Here is a 26,289-nt window from a genome sequence, read left to right as displayed (position 1 = left end):
TTAAATGTCCAAGTTTGTTGACAAAGGTGCTCGACTGCTGCGAGCACGTTTCAGTGACTTCATCAGAGAGAAGCATTAACACTGATGGTAAATTTGTCAAATGTGACACAGCATTCTGCAGCCTCCTGGACTGGAAAAAAAGCATGAAGCTGAAGTGAGGAGTGAATAAACATCAGGTTTCACTTGGTGTACGGGGGCATAAATTACTGCCCACCTCTTTCAGGAAATGTGCGAGTGACCCTAAAGTTAGCGTTACATGACGCAGTGGTTAATCATAAAAAAGTTGCGCACCGAAGGAATTATGTTGTTTTTTTATGAGTCAGGGCCTCTGACTTCCAGTTTTAGGGAAATTATAAAGTTGTGTAAACATTAAAAAATGGTCAAAATGCGGATATCATTGAAAGGGGAACATTACGAGCAGATATGATTTTACTGCTTCTGCCATTGCAATTAAACGTGATTTACTGTGGATCATAAAGAGGGCAGGAGGTTTGTTACAGCAGTTACCCTACTTTCTTTTCCTCAAACACCTGAAACATGTGAAGAGCAGAATTAAAACCACATCACCCTGACTGCAGAGAGTCACCCTGATCGTTAAAAGAAAGAAAGGAAAAAAGATATATTAACATCCTTAGAGCTCAAATCCCCAAATAATGAGCATGAACTAGGGCAAACATGTTTGAGTCGAGGGTCAGAAAAACAGCATTACAAATGAGGCGAATGAGCCAGGAAATCCTGCTGCTTCATGTGGTGGAAGGCAGTCACATGCAAACAAAGCCAATCACTGAGGACGAGGATCCCTGGATTCCTACGGCACAACAAGACCAGGAAACGCTCAGCTGTTCGTTCAAGTTTGCAAAGAAAAATAAGCTTGAAAGTGTGGAAATCATCACATGTCAAATATGTAGTATAGAAGATATTTAAGAAGACTGTAAAATCCTAATGTTGGGGAGAAAAAGTTCAACATTTTGGGGGAAAAAATGTATATTTCCCTCAGTTTTGAATTTAAATGAGAAGATTATTGCCACTCTTACATTAAGCTTCTTCTTGTTTAGCTTAGCACAGAGGTTGGGACTTTATCTGTTGAGCTTTGGTGAAAACAAAGAAACATCGCACAGTGATTCTGTGATACTTCATGCATTGCAGTCAGCTATGATACATAATGACGTCTGTGTAGGTGAGGGAGAAGAAAATGGCCCCTTGATAATGTAGGTGTGTACAATACTGTACACAAGTCTTAATGCATAATTTACAATTCTGTTCAATTCAATTTTATTTATACAGCGCCAAATTATAACAGTTAGCTCAAGGCACTTTATATTGTAAGGTAGACCCTGCAATACAGAGAAAAACCCAACAATCACATGACCCCCTATGAGCAAGCATTTTGGCGACAGTGGGAAGGAAAAACTCCCTTTTCACTGGAAGAAACCTCCAGCAGAACCAGGCTCAGGGAGGGGCGGGGCCATCTGCCGTGACCAGACCTAGAACAGGCCTCCATAATTTGGAGGCCTGTGGAAAAAAAACACATAGTTTGTTGTCATTTCTTAAATTCAATATAAACCATTTGACAGGCATAATAATGTAAGGAAACTAAACAACTGGAGGAAAAAGACGATTAGCAGGAATTTTAAAAAAGTCTACATCAGATTAACAGTATCTGAAAGCAAAGACTGACACAGGACCTGAGAGATGCATCTGGCTTTTCAGTTTCAGTTTGCCAAAGCCTCTTCAGAAAGTCTCAGTGCCTGGCTGTCAAGAAGACATTTTTACAAAAGGATAGCGAGGAGAAAATGCTGATGCTAAATGACACCAACCCTGGACTAAAGTTAACGGCAGCAGGTCTTACAGAGTGATAAATGCAAATACCACTTTTTCAAATCATTGTAAATGCATATGGAGGAGATCAGGAGAGACGTACAACAGTGAGTGTCTGCAGCCATCTGTAAAACACGGTGGAGGCTGTGTCATGGTTTGGGCTGCATTTCAGCCAGTGGTGTTGGGCATCTTGTGAAAACTGATTAAAAAAGTACCATCAGATTTTGATCCACCATGTAATACACTGTGGAAAATACCTGATGGTACTTTCTTCTTGAAGGTTACGCCAAATTACACAAGATCCGTGGTGATGCGTCTGATGGAGAGATGAATCCATGTTGTTTTTAGCTTTGCACTATATTTATTTTTTGATCATTTCTTTTTATTGTTTTTCTTTAAACATTATACAGGGGAGATGGAGGGTAACAACAAAGAAGAACATAAAAAGAAAAAGAAATAAATAAATAAAACAGGTATAAAAAGGTGTTGAGTCACCATGTTTCTACAATTTGATTGTTTCTCATTATCAGTGTGATGGTCTTTATCCTGTCGAGTTTATGTAATCCGTCCATTTCTCCCACTGTGATGGTATTGAATCTTTCTGAGTCCTTATTCTGTAAGTCAATTGTTCCATAATTTGTATTTCGTCTATAATTTTGATCCATTCATCCTGCGATGGTGGGTCTATCTTGTACCATTTTCTTGTGATTGCCTTTTTACAGGCTGCAATCATACTTTTTTTTTTTTTGCCTGTCCTGTTTGGCTCTTTTTGCCATCACAATTATTCTCTAAAGTTGAAGAAAGCTGCCCAACGGATTTACTTTACCAAATGGACCATTCCAGCCTTGCCGTAATGGTCTATTTGATTCACCTTTTATTGTTTATTTTATTTTATTTTCACTTGCTAAATACGGGACAGACCTGACTGGGGAAAAGAAAGGGGAGAAAGAAAGAGGGAAAGAAAAACAGTGGAGAAGAGGGACGGGGATAAAGGGCAAAAAACAAAAACCAACAAAAAAAACAGACAAAAAATACATATATCAATCACCTGGATCACCTGTTGAGAAAGAAAAAAAGAGAAAACAAGCAGGAAAAAAAGAGCGATATAATAAACAACATCACGATGATCTATGGGAATATAACAGTAAATACTAAATATTAAACATTATTGTGCAGCACGTAAGATCGGCAGCGCACAGTGTGCTTTGAGGTAGGAGCCAAACTATGACCCCCCACCACCACTAGGTGATGGAGCTGATCAAAGGAGCCCAGAGAAATTGATCTGATGTGGTGGCAGAGGCTGTATCAAGACTAATGTAATCTAATAGATAATTTCTATATTGGTTAGAATTAAGATTATTTTTATTTTTCCAGTTCATGAGGACAGTTTTCTTGGCTATGCATAGGGCAGTGAAAACCATATGGGCTACATTCTTATCTGTAGTGACATTATCTAAGCTGCCCAACAAACACACTAAGGGGGAAGTTGGAATGTTACATTTCAGACACTTCGATAAGTCTTCACATATCTTGCGCCAAAACCAAAGAGCGTGGATATAATTGTCCGGTGAATTGGTTTGGCAGTGTGAGCAGTTGTTGGTAGACGTAAAGCCCATCTTGAACATCCGATGACCTGTATAGCGTACTCTATGTAGTATTTTGTATTGAATTGATTGAAGACTGGGATTTCTAATTAAATGAAAGGTTTTTAAGCAAATCTGAGACCAGAAGTTTAGGTCTAAGTTAACTGATAAATCCGCTTCCCATTTTGCAATAGGAAGTGATATTGATTCATCTGTTTTAGAAAGCATTCTGTATATTTTGGATAGTAATTTGGGGGTTTTAAGAGTAAGAAATTGAACCACACTTGGTGGTGTTTGTAGTTCAACTTGACCCGGTTTAAATTTCTTTTTTACTATGGATTTAATTTGTTGATATTCTAAAAATCTTTTCTTGTTGATCCCATATTGTGTAACTAGTCTGTCAAATGGAATAAATTCTGTTCCTTCTAATATATGTTCTAAATATTTGATTCCTTTACCACTCCAATCTGAAAAGTTTATCATATTATTGTTTTGTAATATGTCAGGGTTGTTCCAGATAGGTGTACGTTTGCATGGGATTAATGAAGACGCCGTCAATTTTAGAAACTCCCACCATGCTGTCAGAGAAGAGCTGATGTTGATGCTTTTAAAGCATTCATGTCGTTGGATGTTTGAGCTGATAAATGGTAGGTCTGAGATCTCTAGATTATTGCAGCGTGCTTGTTCTACATCTAGCCAAGGTTCATCTAAGAGGGTGTGTTTTAGCCATCCTGAGATAAACTGAAGCCTGTTGGCTAAGAAGTAGTGCTGAAAGTTAGGCAGTTCTAGTCCTCCTTTATCCTTGGTCTTTTGTAGTGTTTTTAAGCTTATACGTGGGGGTTTATTTTTCCAAAGGAATTTGGACATACATGAATCTAGAGATCTGAACCAATCTTGTGGCGGTTTAGTTGGGATCATTGAGAATAAATAATTTATTTTTGGTAAGACCATCATTTTTATAGCAGCGACCCTTCCCATGAGTGATATGGGTAGACATTTCCATCTAGCCAGATCGCCTTCTACCTTCTTTAAAAGTGGGATATGGTTTAATTTAGTTAGATCTGCAAGCTTGGGAGAAACATTAATACCTAAATATTTTATATTTCCCGATTGCAGTGGTGTAGAAGAGGAATTATGGAGGGAGCAATTAATCGGGAGGACTGTAGATTTTGACCAGTTAATTGAGTAATCTGATATTCTTGCAAAAGAGTTTATCAATTCAATCACCCCAGAGATATTGGTTTGTGAATTTTGGAGAAATAGTAACACATCATAGGCATAAAGGCTGATTTTATGTTCCACGTTCTTGCATTTTATGCCCTTAATTACTGAATTCTGTCTAATTGCTGCTGCTAGTGGTTTAATAAAAATTGCAAACAGTGAAGGGGAGAGTGGGCATCCCTGCCTGGTGCCCCTCAGGAGACAGAAGCTGTAGGATGTTTGGTCATTTGTTCTGACACAAGCTGTTGGGAAATTATATAATATTTTTAACCAGTTTATGAAAGAAGATCCAAAACCAAATTTGTGTAAAGTTGCAAATAGAAATTTCCAGTTAACTCTGTCAAATGCTTTTTCTGCATCTAAAGAGAATATTGTAGTTTCTAGGTTTTTACTGTATGAGTAGTCTATCAAATTAAGTAATCTGCGTGTATTTGTTGATGAGTGCCTACCTTTTATGAAACCAGTTTGGTCAGGATGAATTAGGAGGGGGGTTATTTTCTCTAATCTCTTTGAGAGAGCTTTGCAGATTATTTTAAGGTCTACATTTATAAGGGATATTGGACGATAGCTTGAGGGATATACAGGGTCTTTGCCTGGTTTTAGCAGGAGATTAATGTTTGCAGAATTCATATTTGATGGAAGTCTGCCCTTTTCTTTAATTTCCAACAACGTTCTGTAAAAAACTGGTGCTAGAATCGTCCAGAATTCTTTGTAGAATTCTGCAGGAAAGCCGTCTGGACCTGGAGCCTTATTATTGGGCATGCTTATCGGTGCTTCCTGATCATAATTTTTAATATGTATCTATGTTCTTTCAACACATTTTCCATAATGACACCAAGATATAATAATGTACAAGACTTAGATTTTGCGATCTTGGGACAGAACCAGAACACATTTACATCTCCACAGCTTCTCCAACACGGATGTGGTAATGAAGTGTGTTTGCTTCTAATTTTGGGTGTTATAAAAAATCTAATTACATTTTTCCAGCAATGCAGTCTCCAAACACGAGATATGCTGTTGCCTGCTGTTTTTTCCAGATTTGTGACCATTCCTCATCAGATATGTTAAGTCCCAACTCTCTCTGCCACTTCAGTTTTACCTACGTTGTTGTGCACCCTCTTGCCTCCATTATATGCTCATGAATTGTAGAGATTTACACTATACTTACACTATATTTAAATATAAATTTGTACTTGATTCAAAAAGTTCTGCACCTACTTCCAGTTTTCCTAGCATATATAAAGAAATTTGGGGTGGCTCAAAAAATGTGCCTGCTACTGTATATCATAAAAATTTAATTTTCATAATGCTTTATTTCAATTGATTATTTCTTGTTCCCACCTTCTTCTTAACTGCAAGTGTATAAACTTTCATTCTCTTTAGTCTTTAAAACCACCCCCACGACGGTAAGTCAAACTGTTGTGGTGTTTGTTTTGTGCAACTACATTTTTTTTTAAAAATAACAACATTAGCTTATATTGATGATCAGTTATATGGCATCATTTATATTTTGCCTCACTGCTGGAGGCGCCTTATAGCAAATATGAAAGCATTATTGATGTCGAAGTCAAGTAAGTGTGTGTTTGAAAACATTTATTTTATGGATTTCACAGTAAGCCTAAACACTGTAAAGTAAAGGTGCAGTGTAAAGAGGGGAACTGTTAGTTAAGAACTCCTGCAGTGCATGAATTTTTAGTTAAGCAATCACGCTGCTCTGTGCATCTGTTTCCACTTAGGGACCTACAGAGAGATTAAATGAATGTGGAAAAGTAATGAAGCTCACATGTAAAGAGAGGCCCATTTACATCCTGTAATGGCGTTGTGTTCAGTCAAACCATGACATAAAGCACAAATCCTGGAAGAGGACACAGCATTTACAATGCATGACAGGCATGCTAAGTAGTCCGTGAATTTTGTTTTACAGAAGGCCTCGCAAACATTAAACTGCTTCTGTTTCCTGCTGCACGTTACAATGTCAGACTGAAGCAAAACACAGGCAGAAGCGCACACTGCGTGGATGAGCATCCGGGCAGGCTTGTGCACACACTGATAAGCCGCACTGTCTGACTGCAGGGTCATCAATAGATTCCTGCTGCATCAATCTTTGTTGTTTAAACAGATGGCAGCGGCACCAAAGAGCTAGTGCTGCGCCTGATTGAATGCTTGATAGGAAAACCCAGAGGAGCCTGTGTCAGAGGCCATACTGGCTAGTAGATTCTAAGCACATTAACATTCCTGAATAAATAACCCCAGGGAATGTTATTGTGGAGACATTAAACAGGATTTTCCTCCCAGAGCTCCGGAGAAAGCCCAGGCATCACTCAGGGATCTCTACCGCCTGGAGTAAGGAGGAGCTGGAGAATCCAGTGCACAGAGGAAAGATCTTCCTATCCTTCCCAAGAAAACATTTAAACCTCTGGGAACTGATGCGAGTTCCAACACAGGAAAGAATTTCAGATATTTTGGTTTGGTGTCCCTTCTGATACTACTTTTGATAAACGTTAAGCAGTACAGTTTACTGGTTACACTGTGCTAAAACCAACACAGTCCAATGAAGTCCAGCATTAGACCCTTTAACATTTAGACTTTTTCTATGTTCTAGCATTTTGTTTTGAAACACTTTGGGATGTTGCTCTTGAAATGGATGCTGCACTAATGAAATTGCAAAATTGCACTTACTTTTTACTTGCAAATACTGCTGTATCTGCTGACACATTAGCTAATTCATAGTAGAAATTGGACATTTACTTCTACATTTCTGCTTTTTTCATTCGATTTAGTGATGCATACTGCAGTAAATCCATCATTATAGACATCAAGTCACCAGACTTATCAATATACTGTCCACAGAAGATTACCAAAGCACTAATCCATATGTATTATACTTATTTTATTACTAGCTTAATTAAATAAGCAATAAACAAGATTACATGCATGTATAGACTAAAGGAGGCTACACTAATAGATGTACAACAACAGAAATATTGATGAACAACTTAATCAATATAGCTACCACCAGTTGATCAATACATATAGCATCTCATTTCAGAAAAACTATCAATATCCCCACCTCTTGTATTATTATTTTTTTCTAACTGCATTTATTGATTTTTTGGCCACTCGTGGGAATGCTGACATTATCATTGATCTGGAGCTGTCTGTAAACGATGTCCAATATTCTTTCCCTCTTTGCTCTGTTTTACTCTTCGTCGAGTGCCGAGGGTTACGTCTGGCTTTTGAGCTGCTAAGGTTTGCCTGTAGGGTTTAAAAGCTGCAAACAGAGCCAACGACAGCAGGGAGGGTGAACCGAGGACAGTGAAGTGTCAAGTTGTGGGTTTTAAAACCAAAATAATCAGATTAAGAAAATCACACCGTTCAGCTGATGGACACAATCTCCTGTGGGTTTTCCACTGAAGGTGACCACTTTCACATCACACGTTTGACCCATTGTCACTAATAAGCGCTGGGTACGAGAAGAGACTGAGGCTATCGCATGCTTTGGGAGCTACTTTCATTTCCAAGGCTTAAGTCATCACCTTCCATCTCTTTTCCCAGATGTGAGTCAGCTGCATGACTTGACTCACATGTTGCTTTGTCAGAATTTTGTCTACCTCCTCCAGTAAAAAGACGCTGATGCTAGGTTTAGATGATCAGAGCAAAGAAATCAAAATTCCAGTGTGCTCAGAGTCACTGATTCCAATCTGCTGGCCTCCCATGGGGTGACTTTAGTAATCAGTGCTTTCTTGTGAATGTTGTCCAGCAGAACAGCAATAAGGTAACTTATATAACTGTTCAGTCTAATGTGGAATGTGTTCTTTTTTGTGTGTGTGTGTGTGTGTGTGTGTGTGTTGCCTTTATCGGATAGAAACAGTGAAGATAGACAGGAAAGCACGGAGAGAGAAATGGGAAGCCATGCAGATCAGACTCAAACCCGGCACATGGTCGCCTGCTCACCCACTGAGCTAAACCAGCACCCAGGATTTCTAATAAGGATCTCTAACCACCATCAAATAACAAGTCGAACAGCTGAGCAGAGGGTCCAAATGCAATAGCACTTTTGGTACTCAGAAAGGCTGTTACTGCCAAATCCTTAAAGATCCTCCCCCTCAATCTATCTGTGCATGTTGTGCTGTTAAAGACGCCTGGGAGGAGGCAGAGCCCGCTGATGGAGTCCCTCTGGATCAGCCCCGTAGCTCTGTTACGGCACAGCTTGGCACTCAGTAGATAGGAGCAGTCCACTTTTCTCTCCCCTGCTGAATCACACATTCCTAATGGTGGAGGTCAGCGCAGAGGGAGGACCATAGCTCCAGACACATTGATGATTGTATGAATTACTGCTGCGCTTAATTAGGTGATTTTTCTCTTTAAAACCGGCGAAGGCTTTCTGTAAGCGATATTTCTCCAGAGGCATGCTTTTCATTGCCTGAAAGGTCACCGGCAAATGGCATGAGAACGAAAGCGAACAAGGTCAAAAGCCTCTGGCCAGGTGCCAGTGGAAATACAGGTTTCAGTGGGCCGAGTGCAGTACCTGAGGTGTAACGTCAGTCACCAATGGAAACGTATACTCGGTCTTCCTCTCGGCTTCTTTGAGGCTCCACAGAGAGCGATTTTGTTAACGTACACAAGAAATATTGAAATTTGATTGACATTTTCAATCTTTGCTTTCTCACTGTTAACTTATCATTTGAAGGCTTGTATAAACACAGACCCTCCGCTGTGTGGTGATGTTTTGCCTCAGCGGTGATAGCAGCTACCATGACCAGCCTCCGCGCGCCTCCGCTCCTCAGATACTGAACATGTGGCAGAAGAAGATAAAGAACCTCACTGGTGAGATGCTGCTGTGCTGTCAGCAAATGCCTGCTAGTGCCAGGTGAGCATATGGTGAGCATCAGAGCATGCCTGCAATGTTTGATGAAGTCAGTGTTTGTGTTCTGTCAGCACTATATTCTTCTTGGCCCTCCTCCCATGGGACTCCTTCAGACACATATGGAGGTAATTTGTTCAAATTCTTCAGCGGAGAAAGAAATAAGAGGGAGTACATGGCCTTGGGATTTGGGATTGGGAAATCAGTTTGAGGAGTTGGGACTGGGATGGAATATGTTTCTGGGGTACGTAGAGGCAGGTTTTCTGTGACTAATGGCTTTGAATAACATGTTGCTTGGGTATTGAGATTTTATGGAGGTCAATATATTTGACTTGATAGAAAGCAGTAAAAGTAAAGTAAAATTCCCACTAAATGAAACTTACAATCGTCTGTAAGTTTTCACCATTCCTTCTATTAGTGTTGTAGTTGTTAGGGTAGCTAAAACGGCAAAATCCACCTCATAATCATGTTATCAAATTTGAAACGGATCATCCCTCGGAAAATCTGATTATGGGTCATTCCAACTCAAATGCCCGAATCACGTCAACTGATTCCTTTTCAAAGCATTCAAAGATCTGATCGGTCCCTCGCTTTTGAGGCTGGGACATGTCAGAATCTGAGACAAATGTCTCAGATCAATAGTTCGATCATCATCAGCACCCCATCACAAGCAATAAAAGACACTATCAAAAAAACATAATGATTGCCAGCCATCCACACGTGACGTGACTTCCACAGACAAAGAGAGCTGTCTCAAAAACTTCAGGAACAAGCAGTAGTGTCTGTACAATCCTAACATTACTAACTCTAAGTAGTCTATATATTTATATATAGTGTTTTGGGCTGAGGGTCCTGACATAGCAAATGTTATTTGGCCTTCCTCCTGATGTTTACAGTCTGCAGGTACAAGGAGAACAAAGAGAGAAACAAGGAGAGAGGAAAGAGACACGTATTCAGAAAACTGCTTACAGCAGCAGAACTTAACCCCAAGATTCTGCCAAGAATAAGAGCTTCTGGGCATGGACGCAATATATTATGGCTAACATTAGCGCTTAGAGGTTTCAGAAGGGGCGTTAGCTTGTATTGTATTAGCATGAGTAAAATAAGCTTACATAATAACATGTTAAAAACACCTGGTCTTTAAATGTTCTCACAAGCTGCTGGTATAGAGACATCAGATAACGCAATGTGTTTCAGTGCAATGTGAGTATTTCAGCCTGGTACTGATTGTCTTTGAAACTAAATGTGAGCCATGAGCCAAGAAGAGAAAAACTCTCAGAAAGTCAGAAAACTTGGCACAGCTCAAAAGCCGAGGTCCCCCGAGGAGCCAGCCGTCATCATTCTGTTCTGTGAATAAGAAAAACATGCCCAGCGGAGCCGTAATGAGGTCACTTATCAGCGAGGGCACTCGGAGGGTGTGCCACGCTTCCTCTCAGCATCCCTCCATCTGTCAGAGGGAGAGGACCAGTGACCTCAGCAAGTCCTGCCAATAATATCATGTGGCGTCAAACTCCACGACAGGCTTCAAAGTTGACGGAAGGAGCAGCAAGGCCAAACTTTGTCGAAGAATAGACCAGGTTTTGTTTTCTTCTAACTGCATTAATTTAAAAAAAAAAAAACTACAACTACACAAATGCTGTTTTTCTTTTCTGTCCAAACTACCAAAAAACATCTGAAAGGATGCCCTCGGAACATTGTGCACGCATGACCAGAAACACCATCGCTAATAAGAGTTGCATGACAAATAATCTTAGATGGCTTTTAAAGTCTCTGTGTGTGCAGGGGGCAAACAACAAAGAAGCAAGACTTCAGACCGACCACAACACTGCCGCAGAGTTCATGGGAAGAATTTGTAAGTCACACAGAGTAATTACTTCACAAATATCAGGAGTTAAACCACAGTGGGAAAACACAGCAGCAACTTCTCTTTTTGTTCCCCCCTCCAAACCACATGAAAGTATTTCAGTATTTCAGAGCTGAGAGCTTCTGATTAAGAAAGCCTCTGAATCACATTCAAGAAAGAAAGAAAGAAAGAAAGAAAGAAAGAAAGAAAGAAACAAACAAACAAAAAAAAAAACCCCATTCGACTGCTTTCGGATACAAATATGTAATCAAGTGATCACATGGCAGCAACTCAATTTGTTTAGGCCAAGACGACCTGTGAAGAAAGGTGATTTAACTGACTTTGAATGTGGCGTGGTTGTCGGTGCCAGACAGGGCGGAACATATCTCAGAAACTGCTGATCTACTGGGATTTTCCTGCATAGTCATATCTAGGGTTTACAGAGAATGGCCCATAAAGAAGGAAATATTCTCTGGATAAAAATGCCTCATTGAGGTCAGAGGAGAATGGCCAGACTGCTTCCAGCTGATAGGAAGGCAACAGTAAGTCAAATAACCACTTGTTACAACCAGGGCATGCAAAAGTGCATCTATGATCATGTGACAGGTCAAACCTGCACATTTGGATGCTGCAGACAGGTGCCTGTGCACCTTTGGAATGGGAGATTTTCATCATGGATGTGCAGTCAACAAATCTGCAACATTTAAGAAAGAGGAACTGTTCCCTTTCTTGACGGGGGTCTTGTTGTTGCCTCTCCAGTGCACTTATTGTCACTTTCATTTGCAGCAAAGCCAATGAAATGGTATCAAAATGGCTTATGATTTCTGCACAGACTGATATTCCTGCCTTAGTTTTACACTGTGATGATCACCACCATAAATAACTGGGTTCATTCTCTATAGAGAGCAAATGTAATTCAAAGTTGGAGTGCTGAACATTTACGTGAAAACAGACGTCTGTTAGATTCAAGCCCTTAACACTGTTATTAATCCCATCAGCATCTAAATATGCCCGATTTTTAAATGCAGAGTTTCTGGTGACAGTAACACAGCTGTAGTAATGCTTTTTACATGAACCAGCAACGGCCCGTTTGCCAGATCTGCAGAAAGGAGTATCAGTGTACAAAAAAGGTCTGTACTGCAGCTATGTGAATCCATTCAGGAATTGTTGAGATGTTTTGTTTTGGACTGTGTTCCAGATAGAATACCTAAAAATAACCCATAATGTAGCCTAGCTCAGAGTGGACACACACACACACACACACAGTATGGTGTAGTCTCATGGCAAATTAAGACACTGGAAACAGTAATTTAGTAGTAGCATAACACAAGGCAGCTGGTACACAATAGCATTACTCCTGACATAGTCATATAAACAAAACACATTTTGCAGCTTATTAAACTAATCAGTTCTGGTCTCCCTCTGGGTGTCGTGCCTCAGCAGCTCAGGAGAACATGCTGGCACATAAAGAAACGTACAGTTAAACAGCACAACCTGTGGATAACATATACATTTACAGGCAACATAGAAGTATATAAGGGCAGGCAAACTATATAGCCTGCAAGCGTTTTCACATGTGAATGTATTTTACCGCTCTGCCATAGTTTGTGTGGACTCTATATTATTCCAGCAAGCCATTGGGGAGAGGGGTTAAAGCCTGGAATGTTCACCATTTCCCCCACAGGAAGCTGCGCATGGAAGTCTAGTATTGCCCCACACCCAAAAATCGCTCCATCACACGCACTGGCTTGCCAGCGACTATACAGAGATATAAAGAAAGAGAATTTCGGAGAATTTCTTTTTTGTCTTCAAGTAAAATAACAAACCAAACACACTCTCGCTCTTGGTTTTAGGCGTTTTATTAAAGACATTTTTATTTTGATATAGTCACACAGTTTCATCGTACAAAATTTCACAAAGTTAGAAAAATACTCAAACTCTATAAAAAAAAGAAAAAAAAAAAGTACTGAAGCTGTCTGCTTAGAGAGCTTTGTTTTTTATAAAACTTAATATTCATGCTCTGCCTCTTCAAGAAGCTCGTATTCCATTTACACAGGTGTCAGAGTCATAGTGGACATTTCACCAAAATGCCTGCTGTACACACGCACAGCACGAACAACACGTGGGGGAAAAAATTAAAAATATATACAAGAATGCTCAGATTCTATATAAAGTACATTTATAAACATGTCAGACTAAAGTTTCAACTCCGTCGAGTTAGGATGACATTTTGATATTTCACCCAGTGGTAACAGTTATCATTGTGCTAGGTAATTACATTAAAAACATACAAATATACTGGCATCATTATAAAATGGTCGTCTATTATATAATGCAGAGCTAGCCCTAGCTTGTTGCTAGCCCTTTTGTGTTACTTTACATGACTTTGAGTTATTTACAATGTGCTGAAAATAATGACTAAATTGTGCTTTGGTCCTGAAACGGGTAGCTGCTGCTCTATGAGTGCGCATCTTGTTGTTTTTAGGTGTATGTGTGCATATACAGATGTACTGAACACACACACACACACACACACACACACACGCACACACACACACGCGCGCACACACACACACACACACTTGTGAGTACCCGCTTGGTACATACAACAGGCATTTCATTAAATGGCTCAGTGTGGGCTTGTCCTGCCCAGCAGAAACAGGCCCACATCCAAAACATACGCCTTCACTGTACTTCCCAACTACTGTTACTTATGTGCAGCTTCTAAGCAACATTACATCGTGCACATTTTTTTTTTTTTTTTTTTAAACTTGACGGCTTACAAAGCTTTCCAAAAGCTTCACTTTATGTCATTCAAGTGGTGACAAAGAATACCGAGTTTAGTGCTATAAATCACACAGACTGCTTGTGTTGCAATCAAACCAAACAAAAACAACATCCTTCCTGAAATTAAGGAATTTGTTTGGTTGCCATGGTTTGTTAGGACAGGTCACACAGTGAGCGAGTGGCAGGAGCAGAGTAGCACCCCGGGACTCATAGATGCAGCTGAGGCAAGAAAGCCGCACAGCTTTGTTTACAGCTGCCATTTCTAAGCTGACAGTTGACATCTCCAGAAATCTTCATAACACAAAACAGGGACAAGGATCTCTTAATCAAAAGGAGGTCAGCTCTCTTTTCCACTCTGAGATCGTCTGGTAAATCGGAGGGGAAATAAAGACAAATTTCCATTCAGAGAGCTAAAGTCGCTTAACTGCTTTTCCGCAGCGTCTTCTCATCCAGTGAGATGTTCAAGACTCTGGATTTGTCTGCATGTTCCAGATCTTTGAAGTTTCCATTATTCAGTATTGACTAGTGGCTGTAGTTGTGATTTAATTTAAAAAAATAAAAAAGGCACAGGTCAGGGTTATATACAGTCACTCTGCAGCCTTCTCTATGCTATGATGAGGTGGTTGCTCCGCTCTCTGATGTCTACGGTGGGAACAAGTTCTTTCTTCAGAGGGGTTGAAGACAAAGTAGAGCGTCTTCCTTTGGGCTTGAACAAGTCTGACACAAAGAAGACCTGTGGAGAGCATAGAGAGAACACTCCTTTAACGTTTGAGCATCGCAAAGGGGCAAAATGTTAAAAATGTTAAAAATGTTATCAAATAACATTAAGAATGTAAGATAGAAAATAGACAATGCATTGTTTACATGGAGGGATTTTTATGAGTATGTCAGTACTAGACAAATGTATTTTGTTCCTCCCATTTAAAGTCTTACTCCTCCTACTTTCACTCGTACTTTCTGTCCTTTAGAAATACAGTTTGGTGTTCCTCAGGGTTCTGTATGTGGTCCCTTTGCTTTTTCCACTTGTAAACATGCTTTTTGCAACATAAATTATAAACCGACTGTGCGTCTAAATGATGAAAGGAAAAAAAATCTTTGCATCATTTACAAGGCACAGTCTCACCCAATATAGAACATCATTACCATTGTCATTTTCTTACATACTGATATGGAAACCTTTAGTTTACGCTCCATAGATAATGCTCACTGTCATCCTAAGACTTAACATATAGACCCCAACAGCATCCACACACAAAAAAAGCATCATTTTCTACAGATAAACATTTGTGGTGATGCAGGAGTAGGATAGTAGTTGGAGAAAATCTAACGATTGGACAAGATCCCCTCTTGTTAAGTAGCTTAATGAGAGTGAGGACATCCACAACACCAACCTGGTGGGCAAAGAAGCCACTAGAGAAACGCAAGGTGGGCTTTTTGGTTAGCAACGACTGAACTTTCAAAATAAAAGCGAGGTGATTGTCCACTAGAACGGCATCATTCTATTAGAAAGATTTAGCCTGAGGGCTCTTCGATTTCTGAACAAATCTAGTGCACTAGTTTGCAACACAGCCACTCACTATGCAGTAAGCCACCAGGGCTCCTTGTACGAAACCAGCCAGCACGTCAGTGGGGTGGTGCTTGTGATCAGACACGCGGGACAAGCCGGTGTAGAAAGACATCATGATGAGGGTGAACTGGGTTAAAGGGCGAAGCAGACGGGCTCCATGCCAAGTAAAGCGAGACTGGAGGTAAAACTGCAAGAGAGAGACGTTGACATACTGAGTATTCATGCAGAGAATAACAGGATGAGTAAGATGGTACGAGAATAAAAAGGTCAGAAACTTACCACCAAATAAAGCATCGTGTACATGGAGAAGGATGCATGTCCAGAGAAGAAAGACTTCCTGAGGAGAGCAGATGGCAGTCAGCATGTTGAAACGGCTTAAAAAAACACAGCGGCCAATCAAGCATTTTATTTGGGATATTTAGAACATTTTGAGCTTTGCCCGTTATACCTGGCCTCCTGAACTTTGCTCTCCAGGCCCCGACACTGGTAGTCAGTGATGTAGCCCAGAGAGCAGTTGACCGTGGAGAAGTCAGGATCGCACACGTCAAGAAAGTGAGGACGCAGACGGCCCACTGACACTTTGGCGATATTGGTGAAGGAGTGGCTGACTGCACAGCCAAAGATGAACACCCCGACCTGCTTGTACAGAGCGGAAATGTACGGGTTCCCCACAAAAGACTTGGAGCCTTCATTCAAAAAGTAGATCCTGTAGCTCTCACCAATTATAATCTGAGGGGGAGAGACGGGAAAGCAATGTCAGTGACACGACTGGTAACAAAGACAACAAAGACCTATTCCTGAGGGAGCTTCTATTCATTTATATTTTAAATATCAGAACAAATAAATAATGAACACACTATTAACTATTAAGACCGTAGATGTTGTTATTACAGCTACGAGAATGCAGTGATTTCTTTGAGAAGGGGCTCGAGAAGAGCTTGTTTAGAGTTTGAAGTGTTTACCTGTGCCATTCTACAACTATAACAACAGTGAGACGACAGGAGGGGGGTGTCAGACCGAGTCCACCTTGTATAGTTTTCTAGAAGTGTGTAAATAGACCGCAGTCTAAACCAGCGACTGATGGAGTGAGGCGTGTTTAGGAGGAGGTAACTCAAAACAGCTGCTGGAGCTCAAAAACGCCTCGCAGTCCCCCCTCAGCCTCCCTCCTCCCCTTCCTCCTCATCCGCTGTTGTCTCAGCTCGAGAGTGGAAGGATGGAAGTCAGCATCGGAGGAGGGAGGAGGGGCCGGGCCCCGGTGGTTCTAATCAGGAGAATCGCTGAGCTGGGTGCTGTGTCTGATTCTGGAGGCCAGACTCCACAGGCGCACGTCGGGGGCACGTTTGTTTTTCCCCTGCCTTACCGAAACAGCTCAGATTTCACAAGGGACGTGTGAGTTGTTTTCATGTTAGTGTCTCAGCTTCATAAGAAATTCTTTCGAACGGCACAGAAATAAGTCGGATTCTGGGAAAGTCTCTCTGTGGAGGGATAGCCCCTTAAGAAGATTTAACAAGCTGATAGTGCGAGCGCGTCATTTTCCCACCATTCAGGCCTTTAGAGCCGGCTCGACACAGCTCAGCGGCTTTCATGGGAAAGAGGGGAAGGGGGACAAAACATCTGGTTCCCCTTCTTTGAGAGATTTGTTTTGTTTTATACTTTGCGAACGAGCTGGCATTCGAGAATCTATGCCTGTTGCACTGAAACCTCAAAGATAATCGTGGGGCAGGACACTAATTTGTGGCTTATGTCGAAAGTTTCGCATTTCCAAAGTGACACAGTGTTTTCTTCCCTTCTAATAAAGTTGGGCATAAATCATTTACGACACATTGGATTCTAGTTCTATAGTGGGAAATGAAGCACTAAATGGCTTAATGTTTGCGCCTTCTGGTTCAGAAAACAGAGGTTGGCCAGAACGCTCCAGGGGGGGAAAAAGAAAAAAAAGAAAACGTGGATTTTAAAGTCATGTTGCGCCAGGGGAAAATGCGATATTTGGCAGAGCCTTCTTGTTTGGGGCTTTCGCCACAATTCCACCCCAGCAATTACAGTATTTAACCAAACAACCATTGCATCAACCATAATTGCACAGCCAGGTCTCCTCACCATTAAAAGCCCCTGAGGGCCCAGAGTCTGCTCTGGTGACTGCAGGGCGAGATGATGACAGCCGGCGACATGTCGCTCTGTCAGGTGACAGCATGTGCTGCAGCAGCGCTGAGCAGAATTATCATCATCATCATCATCATTATTCTTTTTATCATTAATGTGTGTATGCTCCATGTTCCTGTCCAGGCTGCTTGTCCATTTATTTTAGTCTTATTTATCCGTTATTGTGTGTGATTTGGATGTTTGTGCTCACTTTCTTGCATGTCAGTGGTATTTGTTTAAAATACTGTGTGTGCATTTATCCTGTCGCAATTCTAAAACCACGATCAAAGAATCTACGGTATCGTACCACAGTTCCTTTACTGTGATCACCAGTGTGAGGCCTTTAATGCCTGCTGAAGGTTTGTAGTTTGCTGAGATGTAATGTTTAATAGCCGTTTACGTAACTAGTGAACTGGAAATGCACTAGAACAATAGAATTAATCTTCACAGTCGACCTTCCGCCTATTTGGGGATTTTTCTGTGGACCCTAATTCCAAACTATTCATGGATTTTTTCAGAAAGGATACCTAAAATATTTTCTCCTGATTTTCATAAGGATGACAGCTTAAGATATATTTAGTGTTTGCACTATTAAAATATGCAGTTATAAGCGTTTCTATTGGATTATTTTGAGCCTCAGTGCAGCTGTGCACTCTGAGGTGTTTGTGAAATGTTAGGCTTCTCTCTGCAGGGCCCGCTGATGGCCATCTGAAACCTGAAGCAGCAACATTATCTGGAGCAGAAAGGGCCATTGGGCTTCATCATCGTGGCAAATAAAAATTTGATATCCAGGAAATGTGCACAGGTTCGTCATCATCGCTTTCTCACAGGAATTTCCAAAAACCTACTCAAATCACCTGAATCATCTTAAATCCCACCCCTCATCCCCCAAGGCAAAGCCCTGAGAAAATGTTGACTGACTGTTATCTAGAACGGGGTGAAACGAATAATAAGGTGTGATGGTGCAGGTACGAGGAGTCGTCGTTCCAGCCATCTCCCGGGACAATCTCAGTTTATGGCCAGAACGCATCAACTGTAAGATAAAGCCCAGCGATAAACCCCGCATTTCTCAGCACATACAGTAAAGCGCACAGAGAAGATTGCAGGTTTACTTGGTGAAAAACAACTGTTCTAATCTAACAGCTGGAAAAGTGTATCAGCGTTACTACAAATCGTCTGTGCTGGACACTTGGCTGTAACAATGAATAAAGACTGATGGATGATGACAAAGGATGTGGTTAACATCAACTGCAGTTCAATGGTGCTGCTAGTATATGGGCAAGGTGCAAAAACATGAGAGGAGGTGATGACATTAGTGGTCAGGGTGAGAGGACTTACAGAGAGGATGGAGATTAGAATGCCAGCAGCGCTAAGCACACCGTCGCTAATGGTGTCTCCGTTTTTGGCCGGATACTTGATGGACTCATCGTCGCAGTAAAACCCTCTATGGTAAGGCTGAACTGCGCTGGTTTCAATGACCAAGAAAGGCAGGCCGGCTAGTGTGAAGAAGCAGCGAGCGGCACAGAGAGGAAGGAGGGTTGGTGGGGATGGGTGATGGAGAAGAAAGGGAGAGGGAGAAAGAGAGACGGAGGTGCTGGGTTAATGCCACGCAAATTACAGGAGGACGCGGATACAAGCAAGAGGTAACGAGCGAACACGTGGGACCGGCTCAGTTCATTCTGTGGCTGCTATCCACAACCGATGGAGAAATTATTCCAGTTTTGTTAAAATACAACACGTTTTAAGACGGATTTTGGACAATCACTGCTTTCAGACTTATCTGTAACTCTCCAAGCCAGCTGAAAACTGACTTATTCTCTGATAGAAAAACGAGCTCAGATATCTATTTTTGGGATAACGCATATATCCAAATCCCAGCAGACGACAGAAAATTTAGTGAATTGAAAATCTCTTTTTAAAAACGTACATAAGCAAGAGTGTGGGAAACTGTGTGTGTTTTTAGGATCATTTAAGATTTCATAGACTAGATGACTCTTTGATCATCTTAGGGAGTTGCTGGTAATTGCATTATTATATAGTCCCATTTCTAAACGTGTAAAATATTTAATTTTATTGAAGCAGTGAAATAAATGGAAACCGAGGCAGCCTGAAGGGTAGCAATTAAATCTAGAAGTTAACGATACCGCGCAGTGGAAAATGGTTGGCGGTAATGTACGTGATTTACAGTCAATGAGACAAAACCACTGAGAGTGAGTGAGAGGCTGCTGAACCAATCAGACCCCCCCTAAGGTGTCACAGTGCAGCCGGTAATGAACTGAGAGCGTCCCGACGTGTTCTCTCGTTTTCTTACTTCACCGCGCAGGAACTTACTGAGACCACAGGCACAGTGAAGCCCACTGCCGTGAGCAGCGCAGTGGACACTGTGCTGTTCTTATAAGGCAGATTGATGCTGCTGTCACTGCAGGAGAATCCTCTCTGGTAAGGCGGGAAGGGAAATTTGTGCAACAGCACGGCAACGAGCATCACTGCATGGTTGGACAGACACAGGACCACAAACACAGACACGTTGGATCAACAGAGAGAAAAAACAAAACACATTTAAAACATTTACAGTAAGTTTACGAGCTTATCGCATCCTGTTTGCCCGTTATCGTAAAAAGAAGAAAAAATGATAACCATTAAATCAAATCATCACCATTTTGCACTTGACTTAAGTGAACCGCTTGAGCCGAGAATAGCATCAAATGATTTCAAGTTCCCATTAAGAGGGTAAGATGGGCCCTGTTCTTAGGAGGCAATGCTGCAGTTAACTGACAAGAAAAAACACACGCTATCAGTCCTCCTTCCTTTCCTGCCGAAGTGCTCTTACTCTTAAAAAGGCCCTTTTAAAAGACGCCTCGGGGGAGGTGTTTGTGTCCGATAGACTGCGTGTTTTTCGGCAAAAGTGCCAAAAAGATCTTATTTGTCTTCCGATAACAAACAGAGTGGGCGTAGTTAAGATGCAAGCCAACCCCCTCCTCCCCCAAAACAGCTTATTTTCCCCGTCAATTTCCTAACAGACTTCAGCGAGGACTTTGATATTCGAGGGTACCCAGGGGGAGGCCTCAAATCTCGGACAGAATTTGGAAAACACACTTTCAAACGACTTCAAAGCAACGTTTAGCTTTCGAGCCACTCTCTGAAGACGTCCGCGATCTGCAGACACAAAGAAAAACAAGCAGACGGGGGAGCGGGCACAATTTCTCAAAATAAATGTCAACACATGCTCCAGTCACTGCTGAGCCCCTTTACATCCACACACACAAACATACAGCTGACTCGGGGGTGCCTTTGAAGGTTCGGCTGTGGGCTGGGCTCAGGTTACAGACAGAACTCTGGCACCCTGAATGCCGGGGTAAGTCCTGCCACATTCAGCAGGATTCACATTATTAATTCTCTCGCTTTCACTGTTGTTCTTCAACCAAACACCTGGATGGAGCGGCTGTGAAGCAGGTCCAGTGAAGAAGAAAAAAGAAAAAGCGCAGGGTGGGACATATTAACAGCTCTGGAACTGTAAAAATACACTGCAGTTTAAAGTCTGCTAAATCCTGCATGTCTGATCCCTTCAGTTTGGTTAGTCTGGCTATGAAAAGAGCAACACGAGCCTTTCCAAAGCAGGGACTTAGTCTGTTCAAACTGCTGATACAAAGGATTTAGGGAGGGAAAATAATAATAATAAAAATAAAAAAAAGGGCACAGAAGCTCAAAATGCTACATGCGAAGCACATTGACCCGAGAGCCCCGACCCCTGCGACTGCATCTAAACACATTTGCAAACCCACAAACCACAAGGCCAGAGACTGATGGAAAGAAACCAATGGATGGCAAACGGCCTGATGAACTTAAGAGGTCACAGCTTTTGAGGAACCAGCGTGAGGTCAACGGTTCCAAAGCGGTGATTGGAATATATTAAAAAAAGAAAAGAAGAAATGTGACCCCTGCTTGCCTCAGGTTTTTCTTCCACAGTCCTTTGACCCCCTGCATCCGAAACAGAGCTGCAGCATCAGCAGTGAGTGTGGCATCTTGGGATTTTCCCTCCCCTCCTTTTCCCCTCATCTAAAAGTCAGGGGGGGAGGGCGAGGGGGTGGAGGGTGTCCTCATCACTGCCAACAACAACACCAGTCAGCAGCCGTGAGTCTGCCTTTCGCACTAGCAGCATCGGCCCAAAGACAATAAAAAACAAGCAGAATGCTGGAAGATTTTTTTTTCCTGCAGTTCATGATCTCCTTCTCGCACCTCTTCTCCAAAACAACTGTGGAGACAAAATGTGAAAATAAGCAAACCCCGTAAATGAAGACCGATGATGACTTTTTCAGCTCACGAATGAGCGCGGCGTAACGTCGAAACACGGCAGAAGACACATCATCAAGATCTGACAGCTCCATGCAGCCACACCTTGTGGAAACTAGAATAAATATGCGGTAAACGCACACTCCGAATTCAATCCTCACTATACTCCAGGAGGCATTCGCCAACACGGCTATTAAAAACAAACAGACGCACATTTTCCACTTGCAGGGATCCCTCGCTGTCTGCTGGCCTAAAAAAGTATACATACACGTCTGAGGCAGCTGTGACATATACACAGATGAAGTTGTTTTCACCACACACACACACACACACACACACACACACACACACACACACACACAGCAATTGAGCTACTTCACAATTTCAGCATGGGGGTGGGGGGTTGGCGCAGGTCTGCCTGCTTGGGTTTTAATGAAAATCCCAGTGAAATCAAATGTGAATCTCACATCTTGACTGCCACACTGGACTAACAATTTCATTTAACACAAACATTTATTAAACTGGAACACCTCAGTGCTTTTCTCTTTTCCAAAAGGTCTGTGGGTCAAGCTTTTTTTTGGAAATTGTGTCACAAGAAGGAATCTAGGAGCCTACGGGTTCCTGGAAAGAACTGGATTAACTGGAAATAACTCGTTTCAGAAAGAAAGCTCATGTTTACTATTCCCAAAGGCTCCGTTTAACCAAATTCTAAATACAAAGACACTTTTAGTTTCAGTTTTGCTTGTAGAGGCTTGTGTTGGCCTCCAACACATCCAATTACAATTAGTAATGAAACGCATTATGAAAGTGAGGTTCTCTGTTTTTCTCATTCTGGTGAGCAGGCCTTAAGGGATTAAAAAAAAAAAAAAAAAAACATTATCTGGAGCAGAAAGGGCCATTGGGCTTCATCATCGTGGCAAATAAAAATTTGATATCCAGGAAATGTGCACAGGTTCGTCATCATCGCTTTCTCACAGGAATTTCCAAAAACCTACTCAAATCACCTGAATCATCTTAAATCCCACCCCTCATCCCCCAAGGCAAAGCCCTGAGAAAATGTTGACTGACTGTTATCTAGAACGGGGTGAAACGAATAATAAGGTTTTGCTTGTAGAGGCTTGTGTTGGCCTCCAACGCATCCAATTACAATTAGTAATGAAACGCATTATGAAAGTGAGGTTCTCTGTTTTTCTCATTCTGGTGAGCAGGCCTTAAGGGATTTTAAAAAAAAAAAAAAGGTGTGGTAAAAAATTCAGATCGTTACCCATTAACCGCCAATCACCAGCTTAGTTGTGAAGCTGGGCGAAGGCACGTGTAAACGTGATCACGCGATTAACTGGAGAGTCAGTTGCTACAGCTTAGAGTAAACGTGAACCCAATCACCCCCTCGCCCCGGGGCTGATTGAGGGGCATCTTTCTTTTTCCTTCTCCCAATTCAGTTCTAGTCAACACTGACTCAGCATGACTTTCTCATCCAGCCGACTTCCCCTGTTGTTATCTTTACATGCACTGACGGGTCCATGGGGAGCACATTCACTCAGTGCATGACAGAGCTGGGGAGCAATATCCTGGGATGCAGTTTTCCCCAGAAGTACAAATCAGTGTGTGAGAATGAAGGAGAAGTGGTGATTAACCAGCGCTGGCCAGACGTTTCCTCCTTGTGGTTGCTCTGTTCAAGCCACATCTTTAGCCAGAAAAAACACTCTTGGTTTGTTGACAAGCTTCTCTGTGGGAAGTTATGTACATAGAGAAGAAACGACGGGGATTTACCCTCCACAGAGATACAAAAAATAAAATTACACTTAAACTAAATATAGCTTGTCAAAGAAAGATTGTTTGTAGTCTAAACCACTGTTAACAATAGCTTAACTGCTATCCAGTATAGTTGCGGCTTTATCTTACCACTGCTGCGGTGTTTGCAATCATGACTTTACACCAATATTCCAGTGAACAACACAATGCAAACATGTGGTTGTATCACAGCAGAAAATGAAGTCAAAGGTCTGAACCACACAGCACCCTCCCCACTTTTAAAACTGGGACTTTCATGTTCTGAATGTTTCACCCAGTGTGTGCAGCTGCTGAACATCACAGGACCAGAATGGATCCACACACACACACACACACACACACACACACACACACACACACACACAGCTCTGACCTTTTCACCACTTCCCTTAATTACACCACACACACAGAAATATTATGCCAGATGTTCAGATCTGAAGAATTCCAGCTGCTTTGGAATGTGGGCCATTCTGGAAAATAAAATGAACAGTCAAAGCAGAAGTCCACACAGGTGTGGGTGGAGACCAAAGAAATGTATATCCCTCCCGGAGCACTTTATTAATTTCTTTCCACTTGGACTGCATTTTTTAGGGATTAAGCTAATGTAACTTTTGGAAATCCACATGTACTTTAATAGCTAAATAAACAGGCCAGAGTAGCCACTGCTTTGCTTCAGTTACAAAGTTTGTGAAAGCTGGTGTGGCAGAATCACATGTGATATTATCACTTTTTGTCTTATTTAATACACATTTTTACAGCAGACATAAAGAAAAGAGATACAAATGCAGTGTTTTAATATCACAAATGAACTACAGGAAAAAGACATTTATATTATTACTCAGTGGTGTGAAACGTATGGTCTGAGGACTAGAATCGGCCTGGGAAGGACTTTAATGTGAATGTCTTTGGAAAATAAGGAATACATTTTGACCTTTAAACTGAATATTCAGAATTTTTCTACAGCTTTTTCTACTGATTATTAAGACTTTCCCCCACAGCCATACATACTACAGCAATGAAGCTACCGATAAATCATTAAATGACAGTAAAGTTCAGTTTTCCCCACAATCTACATGCCTGTTCTTTTTACGCCTCCACAGAAAATAAATAAATACAATGAATGAATTACCAAAAATTTCAGCTTTATTAATACAGGACAGCCTGGGCGGACTTTCACACATTTGTTTCTTACAATTTCCGCCCAAAGAGTCTTGCAGAGTCCACTTTCTTCCACTGACATGCTGCAGCATTTCTACGTGAAACTGCACTTCTTTTTCTTATATTGAGAAGCCTCGGGAATGAAATGTGCAGTAAAAAACTAGTTTTCTCTTAAAGAAAGTGTCACGACATCAAACGAGCTCGGCATCCCTGGTATCGAGAGCCGGGGCAGCCGCACACGAGCGACAAACTGTCCGTTTGAAACACGCCAGGAGTAACAATGAAACGAGCAAGAAGCCGCAAACTTCCCGCCAAAGGTGCCCACAGTAACGTGACGCGACTCTTACCTAAAAACAGGCAGAACAGATCCACTCCGACCAGCAGCTTCCTCCCGCTGTGGTCTTTGCAGTTGTTGTTGTTGAGCGAACTCCCGCCGTTCTTCGTGTTGGCTGCCATGGCTTTCTCATAGATCAGACAGCGTTGCATTTAAAGCGTTTGCGTGTTTGGTTAAAAAAAGGAGGAGGAAGCAGAATAAAAATAAATTGGTTGCTGTTGGAGTTTATTTCTCGGTCTACAACACGTGTCTCTACAGGAATCCTAAGTAGGAGCAGTCACGCGAGTCTCTTTGGTCAGCTGGAAAACACTGTGGAAACTACTCGCTCCTCACTAATGGCTCACCTTCCTCTAACCATCCTTTACTCGTTTCTGCAGGGATAGGTCCTGTCACAGCCCTTCAAGAAAACCCCTCCTCCGGCTCCTCCTCTTTCATGTGCCCGGTGGGGACTCCCACCACCCCACTCACCTCTCAGGGCTGAGGGGCGCCCCAGTCAACAGCAGCAACAAAGCAAAGAAAAATAAACTTTTTTCCTCCTTCAAATTCTGGAGCAAGTTCTCATTTTCCACTTTAAATAACTCATAGATGGAGGGAAAAACCAGTAGGAAAATTTCCTTGATTTTGCAAACTTTGAGCTCATCCATTTTCTTCTGCTCATCCAATTCAGGGTTGCAGTTGGACTGAAGCAATTTGAGCACTCAAAGTGCTTTCTTGGTACCATCCTCATTCACCTATTACACAAACATTCATTAAAAAGTACTTTTAACCTACGCCTGACATGCTCTTAAATACACTGCAATAGATGCAAGTTAATTACAGTTGACAAAATTAACTTACTGAGCCACAGCCACCACCTAAATCCAGCCCAGATTATTCAATTATATCAATGAA

The 26,289-nt window shown here is 41.7% G+C and overlaps 1 protein-coding gene across 2 annotated transcripts; it reads right to left on the bottom strand.

Annotated features, from left to right (window-relative positions):
* Positions 1 to 13,175: 13,175 nt before the first annotated feature.
* On the bottom strand, positions 13,176 to 25,775 carry LOC113010966 (phospholipid phosphatase 3-like). 2 transcript variants are annotated; one of them, XM_026150277.2, is made up of 6 exons: positions 25,412 to 25,775; positions 19,164 to 19,321; positions 16,135 to 16,415; positions 15,966 to 16,023; positions 15,697 to 15,873; positions 13,176 to 14,852 (listed from the first exon to the last, which is right to left on the bottom strand). In XM_026150277.2, the coding sequence occupies exons 1-6, from the start codon at positions 25,548 to 25,550 to the stop codon at positions 14,724 to 14,726; spliced, it is 942 nt and encodes a 313-aa protein (XP_026006062.2). In that variant the 5' UTR covers positions 25,551 to 25,775; the 3' UTR covers positions 13,176 to 14,723. The 2 variants fall into 2 exon arrangements, with proteins under 2 accessions (XP_026006062.2, XP_026006063.2); XM_026150278.2 differs by lacking the exon at positions 19,164 to 19,321 and adding an exon at positions 20,157 to 20,311 and having other exon boundaries at positions 25,412 to 25,765.
* Between the last annotated feature and the right edge of the window lie 514 nt (positions 25,776 to 26,289).

The sequence above is a fragment of the Astatotilapia calliptera genome, chromosome 18, assembly GCF_964374335.1.
Source record: "Astatotilapia calliptera chromosome 18, fAstCal68.1, whole genome shotgun sequence".
Classification (NCBI taxonomy): Eukaryota; Metazoa; Chordata; class Actinopteri; order Cichliformes; family Cichlidae; genus Astatotilapia; species Astatotilapia calliptera.
The sequence above is the reverse complement of the archived record's forward strand: the minus strand, read 5'-3'. Positions and strand labels throughout refer to the sequence as shown.